Here is an 11,422-nt window from a genome sequence, read left to right on the forward strand (position 1 = left end):
ACCTGCGCATTCGCAGGTGCGCCAAATGCTTCGCATATGCGATGGCTGGGCAGGCTTCTCTCGTTCGCACCTGCGATTGGTGGCTCGCACCTGCAGCTATCCAAGCGCAGGTGTGATTATGACAGCAGCTAGGAGCTTCAGTCCTTGCTCAATTCCCTAAAATTCGTCCGAGCCTCGTCCAGTTAACACTCGGGACCCACGAGGCCCGCCCGAACATACTAACATGTTTGAAATTATAAAACAGACTCGCTCGAATTATCGGAACGCATAAAATAATATCAAATCTAAGAATCATACCCTAAACCAAATCGATTCAGACTTAAGAATTTCGAGTTCTTCAATTTACTTCCAATGCGCCGAAATATACTTAAACTACTCGGAATGACACAAAATTTTGCGTGCAAGTCTTAAATCACTATACGAAACTATTCCCAAACTCAGAATTCCAAATAGACTTCAATTACTCAAAAACCTATTCCAGACCAAATTTAAAGAATTTAAAACCTTCAAATAGTTGATTTTACTATTAAGTGTCAAAATGCTCCCGGATTATCCAAAATCTGATTCGGACATACGCCCCCAAGTCCAAAATTATCATACGAACCTATTGGAACCGACAAATCTTGATTCTGGGGTCGTTTTCTCAAAATGTTGACCGAAGTCAAACTTGGCCATTTAAAGTCAACTTAAGGAACCAAGTGTTCCTATTTCAACCCAAACACTTTCAAATCTCGAACCAACCATCCCCGCGAGTCATAAATTAGTAAAAGCATGTTCGGGGAGTTTTACTTTAAGGAACAGGTTTCTAAAGGTTAAAATAAATGGTTGGGTCATTACACGATGCTTTCCCTCTTCCGAGCCACCAACAGGTAGTCGATATCTTCTCCTTCCTCGTCTTCATCTCGTTGCGTTTGGACTACATTGGCAGGAAGAATGGCGAGATCAGTCTTCGACTTTCGCGACATATTTTTCTTGGGCCTTGGGGTGTCTGGTGGTGAGGACTTTCTTCTTTTCTTATCTTTGGTCGGCTTCGGGACCTCCTCTTCCCCGAGGGGAGGCGGCCTCATAACGACATTATCTCCAAGACCTACAGGAAAGCATCAAACACGGACAGGGGAACTTACCATGATTTTTGGCCTCACATCGACCCTGGCCAAATCATGCCACGAGCGCTCAACATACGAAGAGGTTGAAACCAGTTATCGAACCCAACCTGCAAGGTCCGGGACTGCACCAGGAAACCAGGGGGAAGCTGCACCATAAACAAGAATATAGATGAGAAGAGGTAAAGGAAACATAACAAGTAATTAAACACTATCGGTGAAGTTCCACTTACGCTTCATATTCCATTATTCGGGGAATGACATCTTCTCGGTGGGATTAAATCGGAGGTCCTGATTCGGACAAACCAACACATCCATCCCCGGTCCTTATCCTCGTCTATACTCGAGAATAGTACCTTTGTGGCCCGTCACTGAAGACTTATCAGTCTGCCCCGATAAAGACGAGGGCTATATAGCCTAATGAGATGATAGATGGTGAAAGACATCCCTTCGATCTTGCTCGAGAAGAATCTGAGCAAAATGACAATGCGCCAAAAAGAATGGTAGATCTGGCCTAGGGTTACCCGATATTGGAGGTAGAAGTCGATTATGACGGGATCAACGGAACCTAGTGTGAAAGGGTAAGTATACACGCTTAAGAACCCTTTCACATGAATGGTGATGTCCTCTTCGGGGATAGGAATCACCACCTCTTTATTCTCCCAGTGGCAGTTCTTTTTCACCTACTCGAGATCGCCTTCGGATATTGAACAGATATATCTAGACATGGGCTCGCATCGGCCAGGATCAGAAGAGGGTTTTTCGACTTTAAAGTCGGAAGTAAGTTCACATGGCCTGGGGATGCACTCTTCGATACGTGGCTCCACCGGTGTTTTGTCACCAACCGGCCGCGATGAGGAGGCTTTTTCTTCCTGAGGAACGATCTTTGATGTTAGGCGGAATTTGCATTTTAATAAGAGATTGGCAAACGAAAATCGACAAAGTTGATGGACTTGAAGAGAATAGAAGAGCTTTTGAAGATTAGAAGAAGTTTGAAAGTAAAGTTTGAAAAGATTATGAAGGTGGTCTATTTATAATAGCTACTTTGACGATTTGAAAGCACTGGTGTCCGACCATCAACTGGCGTTAATTAATGACCTTGGGAACTGCGCAGACGCGACGCTTCAATCGCTTCTGTCGTTTACGTCACGATGTTGACGTCATAATTGATCGAGGTATTAATTTGAGGTCTCAAATTTGTTTCTTCTCGTTACACTCCAAAAAATGAGGGGACTATCTGTATACAGTATAAATCGGGCATACCAGATTTCGTTGGCAGGGGAGTTGCCTCGAGGGTAACTTCATAATAGATCGGGCTCGAGCTCGAAGAAAGAACATCACACATGGAGATCGAAGTGTTCATTGAGATCGAGGCCAGCAATAATTGAGATCGAGCATGACTGACTTCGAGTAAGGCGTAATAACGGAATGGCGAGATATCAGTAATCGGTCGAAAGTCAGGGCAAAAATCCCGGAACAGATCAAATCAAAGCGGTTATTAGCGCCAATCATGGGATCTACTTCCGTTATTAGAGTTGTACCTTATTTAGGATTCCTCTATTATATAAAGAGGGATCTCATTCACTTGTAGGGACCAACATTATTCACGGACACGAATATACATATACGTTGTTTTCTTTGTTTATCACTATTCATCGCTGTTTGTTCTATCCTATATTGTTCTTATTAACTAACTTCGAGACTATCTCGAATCGAGGTCGAGGCATTGTTTGCAGACCGGTTTGATTTATTTTATTGTCCAAGTTATCTATTTAATTCGTTGTTTATCAATTGGTACTGGATTAAATCACATATCCTTAAAACCACAATATATGTTTAATTGTTACTCAATTTTTAGGGTAAACATCTACAATATGAAAATTAGACTCATTTTATTGAAATGAAATAAAATACATTTTCTACATCATGAAAATAAAATACTCATTTGTTGAAATGAAAGAAAATATTTTTTCTACATCATGAAAAGAAAATACTCTTTTTGTCGAAATGAAAGAAAATAGTTTTTACTACATCATGAAAAGAAAATACTATTTTTGTTGAAATGAAAGAAAATAATTTTTTCTACACCATTTTGTTGAAATAAAACAAAATACTTTTTACTACATCATTTTGTTGAAATGAAAGAAAATACTTTTTCTGCATCTTTTTTTTTTGAAATGAAAGAAAATATTTTTTACTACATCATTTTGTCGAAATGAAAGAAAATATTTTTTACAATATGAAAAGGATGTACTTTTTTTGTTAAAATGAAAAAAAAATACTTTTTTTAATCATGAAAAAAAAATACTCATTTGTTGAAATGAAAAACAAATACTCTATCTATAACATGAAAGGAAAGTATTATTAATAATATTTTTATTTAGAAAGTACATTGGTTATGTTATTGTTGTTATTGTGGGGGAGGGGGAGGGGGAGGGGTGAGTAATAATTAGATGTAATACTTCGATCTCGTGTTTATAGTTTTTTTTCTTTTTAGAAAATGGGGCACGAGTGAGGTTAGGTGTGGGGGTGGATGGGTTGGTAGAGGATGGTGGCGATTGAGAATAGAGTGGTGAAGGTTGAAAATAAGTTTTGAAAAATATTTTCCCTTCCCATGATAGGGAAAATATTTTTCTCCAATTAGAGGAAAATGAGTTCATGAGGAAAATATTTTCCAAAACTTTTAAGCCAACCAAACATGAAAAAATTGAAAAATATTTTCCAAAAAATATTTTCCTTCTTACCAATATGCTAAATTCTTCTTTGACAGAGCTTCAAGCAAGAAGGAGGAAGGCCCTCTTTTCGCCAATGGATCACTTCTTTCTTTTTCAGTTAAGTTTGCGCATGAATGATCCACTTGCCGCCGCTGACATGACCATCTCCAAAAGATATGCCTCAATCTGTGGCAGATCAACTATAGGGGGAATGTGTTGGGAGACGACCTCCCGCCGCGGTAGTATGAGCCTTCCCTTTCCTTGATGTTACACAGGATGCACAATGGGGGGGAGGGGTAGTACGAGGTGACTGATAGCATTATATTATAAGAATAGAAAGAGATGTTAAAAAGAACGACCATGGAGACTTGGGGATCTAGAGCAGGTCTTTCTTTTATATCCCTCGTGTCGAGAGCAACTTCCTCAAATATCAACGCAGGGAGCCGCGAGGAGAGGACTTCCAGGGCTCGATCTCCAGACCTTTTAACATAAAATAAAGAATAAGGGATTGACTCCTTTACTGAAAAATGCAGTGATATACTTCAAAATAAGTTACCATAAAAATTTGGTGATTCTGGCAGTTTTACCATTCCATGCACTTTGGGAGGAGTATATTTTGAAAAAGCCCTTTGTGATTCTGGAGCTTCAATAAATTTGATGTCATTTTCTATCTTTAGAAAATTGGAACTTGGTGTAATGAAGGTCATAGGTGTTTCTCTTCAGGTGATTGTATGATAGCTTTTGAAACCCTTAAGGAGAAATTATCAACTGCCCATGTAGTTGTATCCCCTGATTGGAGTCAACCTTTTGAGGTCATGTGTGATGCTAGTGATATAACAATTGGAGCTATTTTAGGTCAGAAAAAGGATAAGATTTTTCGTCTCATTTACTATGCAAGTAGAACCTAAATGAGGCTCAACTGAATTATGCCACAACAGAAAAAGAGTTACTGGCAGTAGTATTTGCATTTGATAAGTTTCGTTCTTATTTGATAGGAATGAAGGTCACTATTTTTACTGACCATGCAACTTTAAAATACCTCTTAACAAAAAAAGATGCTCGACTTAGATTGTTAAGATGGATTTTACTTCTGCAAAAATTTGACCTTGAGATAAAAGATAAAAAAGGAACAGAGAATCAGGTAGCTGACCATTTGTCTAGATTAGAAAATCCTCCAATTTAGTTGTGTGATATAGAGGAAGAATTTTCTGATGAACATATTTTTTATGTGACTCAACCACCCTGGTTTGCAAATATTGCAAATTACTTGGTTGGAAAGTGGACACCCCAAGATCTCTCTTACCAACAAAAGAAAAAAACTCATATCTAATGCTAAGTATTATCTGTGGAATGAACCTTACTTGTTTAAAAGTTGTGCAGATAATATTATTAGAAGATGTGTACCTGAAGAAGAGATGAACAAAATTCTATATCACTGTCATGATGGAGCAATCAGAGGATATTATGGAGCAAATCGGACTGGCTTTAAAGTGTTGGAGGCTGTATTTTTCTGGCCAGCACTTTTTAAAGATGCACGTGCCTACGTTGCACGATGTGACATGTGTCAGGAAATAGGTAACATCACTAAGAGAGATGAAATGCCATTGCAATCAATATATGTATGTAAAATATTTGATGTTTGGAGAATAGATTTTATGGGTCCCTTTCCTTCTTCTCACTCTTTTGAATATATCCTTGTGGTTGTAGACTATGTGTCAAGATGAGTTGAAGCTATCCCTACAAGGAAGAATGATGCTCATATAGTGTGTAGTTTTCTTAGAAAAAATATTTTTACCAGATTTGACACACCGCGAGTGTTCATTAGTGACCAAGATCTCACTTCATAAATAAGCAATTTTCTGCTTTGCTGTCAAAATATGGTGTGACTCACAAAACAGGAACACCATATCATGCTCAAACACATGGGCAAGTTGAAGTTTTCAACCGCGAGTTAAAAAGAATTCTTGAAAAGACAGTTGGAATCTCAAGAAAAGACTAGTCTTTAAAATTAGATGATGCATTATGGGCATACCGAACGACGTTCAAAACGCCAACTGGAACATCCCCATACAAATTAGTCTTTGGAAAAGTTTGCCATCTTCCATTTGAATTAGAACATAAAGCTTTTTGGGCATTGAAGGTACTAAACTTAGACTTGACCTCAACTGGTAAAAATAAATTTTTTCAAGTGAATGAACTGGATGAAATAAGGTTAGAAGCATATGAAAATACAAACAATTTCAAGAAAAAAAACAAAAAAATGTCATGACAATTTGATCAGACAAAAAAGTTTCAAAATTAGAGATCAAGTACTTCTTTACAATAGCAGGCTGAGGCTATTTCCAGGAAAATTAAAATTCAGGTGGACATGTCCTTATAATGTTATAGATGTTACTCCATATGGGGCAATTGAAATTCAACAGATCAATGAAGGAGACAAATTTAAGGTAAAAGGTCATATGTTAAAGTTGTATTTTGGAGGACATTTTGAGCAACAACCATCGGTAACCTTGGTAGCCTAATACATTCTGCTGTCAATAAGTCGAGTTGACGACATTAAACTCATAACTATAATTTTCATACTCGTAGCCATTGAGGGTGAAGCAATGGAGCCTCATAAGCCCAATATAATTTGTATGAATAAATGCTTAACCAATTGATCTGGTTAATATCCAGATTATTTTACAACCAGGACATCCCATGAAGGCCTATACAAAAACAGAGTCATCTATACAGGAGTAATTCCATGGTGGCCGGTATGCCTAAGTCACTGGTTGGCTAATTGTGTAAATTAATTTTTGGCTCAGGTAAATTTTCTGGTTTATATCAAAACCCGGACCCCATGACTGATAAGGTCTAAACGCTAGTCCAGTCTATTACACATTGAATATGTGTGGTCAGTGGTGGAGCCACATGCACCCAAGAGGTGTCAACCGACACTCCTTCGTAGGGATATTACACTGTTTAGCTCGGTAATATTTTTTAAAATATGTATATATACTATATAATGATACCCCTTGATTTCTTAGTGAGTTTGTTTTTTTATATTTTGATTCTCCTTAACAAAAATTCTGGCTCCGCCACTGTGTGTGATCACAGTTTCTTTCAAGCTTTCTTCTGTGCCAGTAAATTTGAAAGCTAAAAAGATTTTTATTATTATTTTTTTAAATAGTTCTTTAGTACTTAATGTATTTATAAAAAAAAGGACACCAAGTATATCATTCTCGTTAAGTGTTTTAGGCAAGAGTTTATATGTATATACACACACTATTCTAATTAAAATATATAATACTAGATAATAGTATGTATAGAAGCTCATGAATAGGTCTATCTTGTGTAGTGGAAAGACAATATCACTGTTCCCAATGACCAACTTTCATGTTCCCAATGACCAACTTTCAAGTGTTACGTAACACAAAGGAGTACAAAGCTACTTATACTTGCAAAAGATTTTACTTTGGTACGTGAACCTAGATAATCATAACATAAAATTAAAAAAGAAAAAGAAAAAGAAAAAGTTGTTGAACTTTTACAAAACCAAAAAAACTTCAAATGCAACTGACACGAAGCTCTATTGTACTTTATCTTCTTAGTTCTCCCTTGCCTTTTATTCCACAGTCATGACTGTAAGTTTTCTATTGTACTTTATCTTCTCAAACTCTTCTTCTATCATTTCTATTTCACTGTTTGTGTACCAACTGGTGAAGGGATAGTATTCTGACAGTCACAACTGTAGATTAATTTTTGTTTTCACTAGTTTAAATGTTGAATAAAAGGATGGGGGGACTAATTGTGAATATTAACTCCATCGGGATCTTCCAAAATCCACCGGAAAATTACATCTCTGGCCACGCAACGTTTTACTCCACTCATTTTTCTCTCATCTCTTATTTTCTTTATTTTTCTACTTCCTTAACCCACCACCAATTATTTGAAAAATGTCTCAAAAAAATGCTTCAGACCAAAGATTGAGCATTCCTCTTACAGGGATGAATGGTTTCAAGAAAGCTTTGGAATGCAATTGATCACTGAAAAAGACATTTTTTAATCCAAAAGATGGGCAAGAAGACCAATATGTTGCTGAAATTGTAAGCTTCTTTGAATGGGGTGAGTTTGCAAAACCACCTGGATCTTACTGCTTAAAATTGGTCTGGAAATTTTACAGGAATATGGAAGGAAGAAAGACCAATTTCACTACTGTGAAAGGAATAAGGGTGGACTTTTCACCTCAGAAGATGAACAAGCTACCACTAGTGGCTGATCGCAAGACTCAAGCCTTCATAGACCAGCCAAAGCCACATTTGGATGCAATAGAGGATGCACTCTACTATTTTGGAGCAGATTGGGGGTTCGAAACCTCCGGTGACAAAGTAATCCTGAAAGTAAGAAACCTCAAGCACAGGGTAAGACCCCTTCTTAAATTTTTGAGTCACATATTAACTCCAAATAGCAATGGTACACATGTTTATTTGAACCAACTCGCTTTGCTACATGCTATTTGTTTGAAAATGCCTATCGATATAGGCAACATCATCAATAGACAACTCATAGCATGTAGGTATGATACATCTGTTGGAACTCTTTGGTTTCCTTCTATCATCACTAAACTACTTGAGAGTGTCGGAATTAAGTCTAATCCTAATTCAATAGTTGCTTCCGAAAAAATGATTGATAAAAAGTTTTGGTCGAAAGTCATCCAACTGTTGGCCCAAGGAAAAAAGAAGGGGAGGAAGAAGAATTCTTAAGAAAAAAGAGAAAGCAAACTCTTGTTTCTCAAAGTGGAATAAGGCAGATTATGGATTTATTGGCTAGAAAATTTGAGCCTATGGAGAAACAAGTTAATGAGATAAAAAAAGAAGTAAAAGAGATGAAAAAAGAAATGAGTGTTAAAGCTGATGGAGTGAAGGAAGATTTGAAACAAATGCGACATGTTCAAATGCAGGATATCATTTACAACTCTTCAATGATTTATGATAATTCAAGCTTTTTGCAGAGATTGGCCTGGTTTTTGCATTACAATGAGTTTATTCAATTCTCACCATTGCAGTTTATGGATCCATCTTCATGTCCTATTCCAAAATTTTATTCATCTGAAGAACTACAAGCTACGGCACAACAATTACCACCTCTACCACCCATAGAAAACCAACCACCACCTCCTCCACCGGTCCCAACACCAATTATTTCAGATCATGGCAGTGGAAATTTGTCAAATTTAGTTGATCTTGCTACTATTTTCCCTGGATATACTCCTCTATCTATACCCAATGTTGGAGGGTCAAGTATGATGGAACCAAATTCACAAAGTGAGATGGTAAAGAGTCCTAGAATAGGGGGAGGTGAATTCTCAGAAAATTGGATACCTGTTCCGGTTACACAATGTGGTTCTTCACAACCAAGAGAGGAGAATTATTTTGGTGGCGATGATGTAGGAGGAACGAGTAGATTCATAATGAGATTTAATCCAGGAGGATGAAAGTTTTAAGTGTTGGGGGGTCAATGTTTTGGGGAAAGAATATGGGAAGTTCCTGCCTTTTACTGATTAGCCTATATAGTATTAGGCTATGTTGGTTGTTGTTATTAATGTCTTCTTTCTTTTGTATTATTGTTAAAAGTATATATACATACATATATATGTATAACTGGTGTAAAATATTTTGTTATTAGTAAATATTGAAGTGTAGTTGTCGTACTAGTATATGCACTTTATCCTAATTTTAGCTACTTTGTTTGGACTTTGCTATTCTAATATATTGATAACGTGATTTTTTTTGGTTAGTATTGAAGAAAGAAACAGGATATAAAGCTGGATGCTTAAGCAAAAAAGCACTCTTCAATGCTTGGGTAGTACCTATCAAGTGCAACAGTTAAATCAAAAGAAAAGAAAAAAAAAGATTTTCAATTTCCGTAAATAAAGTAATACTTATATATAATTCTCTTTCATGGATTATTATTTTATTGTGGGTATTAAATCCACAAAATAAGATCTCTTCATTTTTAAAATATTAACTCTTTTCTTCTTGAATCACATAACTTCCAAGTTTATTATTCTGATTTTGTGAAAGCAAGGATTTGCATCTTCAACTCAAGAAATCATTGGAATTGAGAAGAGTTATGAGCATCAACAGCTAGATTCATTAATTCTTTACTAGAACTTGCTCAGAATATTTGTCAAGGCGAAATAATAGTTGACACTAATTTTTGAAAAATGAATTAGGCTTTCTTTGATTTCTTCTTTTTAGCCTGAAAATGCAACCAAAACAATCCATTTTTTTTTATCCCTAGTACCCAACTTTGAAGCCTGTAAACTATTCTTTCTTGTCACACCACAATCTAAACCAGTAAATTATAGATACCCGTGTATCTGTAATTACTTCTTCCTAATTTTTTTCTATTCAGCTGAAAATTCAAAAATGGAGCTTATTATTAAAAAAGAGAGAGAGAGAAAAAAATGGCGGCAGAAAAGGCAAAGAAGCAGTATACATATAGATTCTTCATATATAGAGAAAATCTCTATTGTACATAAAGTATTGTTCCAAAAAAAGAGAGGATGAAATTGCTTCAAAATTTCAGAATATATATTGCTTCAATAGCTAAAAAGAAGAGACTATAAATATTCCTTTTATCTTACCTGAAGCTTAACATTACAAACCGAAAAAGCCCTAAAAGATTTTAAAAAATAGTGTTTAAACTACATTAGTGACAATTTACATAATTTACAATTCTTATCGATGGTGGCCATAAATTTATCAATTCTTAGGAGTCATAGGGAGAAGAAATGCAAGTTCTTGCTGAACAAAGATCGAATCATAAGCAAGGTAAATGTATGAGATTGAAAAAGTTAATCCGTTTTAGGAAATGATGAAATCCTTATCTTGAATAAATTTTCTCTCCACAAGGCAAACAATGATTTTTGAAGAGAGTTGTTAAAAAAAATATTTTTTCCTCGAGGACGAGTAAAAGTTCAAGTGTGGGGGAATTTGATGAATATAAATTATTCATGTATTTTCATACATATAATTAAAGATTTTTAAATAAAACATGAATAAATATATTCGATTCTCCTATATTTTCTAACAAGTTTTGCGGAGGAAAAATGAATTGAGGAAAGAAGACTACAAGCAAAACAAGGAGGAAAAAGAGCAAAAAGAAAGAAAGAAAAAAAAAAGATTCAGCAATGCACGTGGTAAACTAGAGTGAATGTAACTTTAAAGTCACAACATCAAGACCTAAAATTTCAACATCATCTCACCTTTGCTACACATTTTCTATAAATAGGCACTCATATTATATTGTGAAGGGGAGAGGCTTGTGCTGAGAAGAACTACATAGTTATCCTTTTGTGAAAAATAATATCTCTGTATCAATTCTTTGTATTTCTAAACTAGTTTCTTTTTCTTACTTCATAATGGAGTAACCTTTTTTGTTGGGATAGTTGATGAAATTTGATATATATATATTATAATACTCTCTCAGTTTAATACATTCTTGGTTTGGAACTTTCTATTTATATTTTACATTGTGCTATAATAATGGTTTTTAACTAATCGTTGTTATCACTTCTATATATTTTATCTCTAAGTTATTCTTATATTAATTTTGAAA

The 11,422-nt window shown here is 35.6% G+C and overlaps 1 protein-coding gene across 4 annotated transcripts; it reads left to right on the forward strand.

Moving 5' to 3' along the window:
- Positions 1–7,290: 7,290 nt before the first annotated feature.
- Positions 7,291–9,509, forward strand: LOC104095320 (uncharacterized). Of its 4 annotated transcripts, XM_009601419.4 has the most exons (4): positions 7,291–7,443; positions 7,805–7,905; positions 7,983–8,220; positions 8,865–9,509. In XM_009601419.4, the coding sequence occupies exons 2-4, from the start codon at positions 7,874–7,876 to the stop codon at positions 9,291–9,293; spliced, it is 699 nt and encodes a 232-aa protein (XP_009599714.1). In that variant the 5' UTR covers positions 7,291–7,443; positions 7,805–7,873; the 3' UTR covers positions 9,294–9,509. The 4 variants fall into 4 exon arrangements, with proteins under 4 accessions (XP_009599714.1, XP_009599716.1, XP_009599715.1 ...); XM_009601421.4 differs by lacking the exon at positions 7,805–7,905 and having other exon boundaries at positions 7,292–7,443; XM_018770469.3 differs by lacking the exon at positions 7,291–7,443 and having other exon boundaries at positions 7,517–7,905.
- The last annotated feature ends 1,913 nt before the right edge of the window (positions 9,510–11,422 follow it).

This window comes from Nicotiana tomentosiformis, chromosome 6, assembly GCF_000390325.3.
Source record: "Nicotiana tomentosiformis chromosome 6, ASM39032v3, whole genome shotgun sequence".
Taxonomy (NCBI): domain Eukaryota; kingdom Viridiplantae; phylum Streptophyta; class Magnoliopsida; order Solanales; family Solanaceae; genus Nicotiana; species Nicotiana tomentosiformis.

What these genes read in the sequence shown, in the direction of transcription:
- LOC104095320 (XM_009601419.4), top strand. Translation starts at nt 7,874, where the DNA reads ATGGGCAAGAAGACCAATATGTTGCTGAAATT. An exon ending in ACCAATATGTTGCTGAAATT is followed by an intron (nt 7,906 to 7,982) that starts GTAAGCTTCTTT and finishes GAAATTTTACAG; the next exon opens with GAATATGGAAGGAAGAAAGA. An exon ending in TAAGAAACCTCAAGCACAGG is followed by an intron (nt 8,221 to 8,864) that starts GTAAGACCCCTT and finishes TCACCATTGCAG; the next exon opens with TTTATGGATCCATCTTCATG.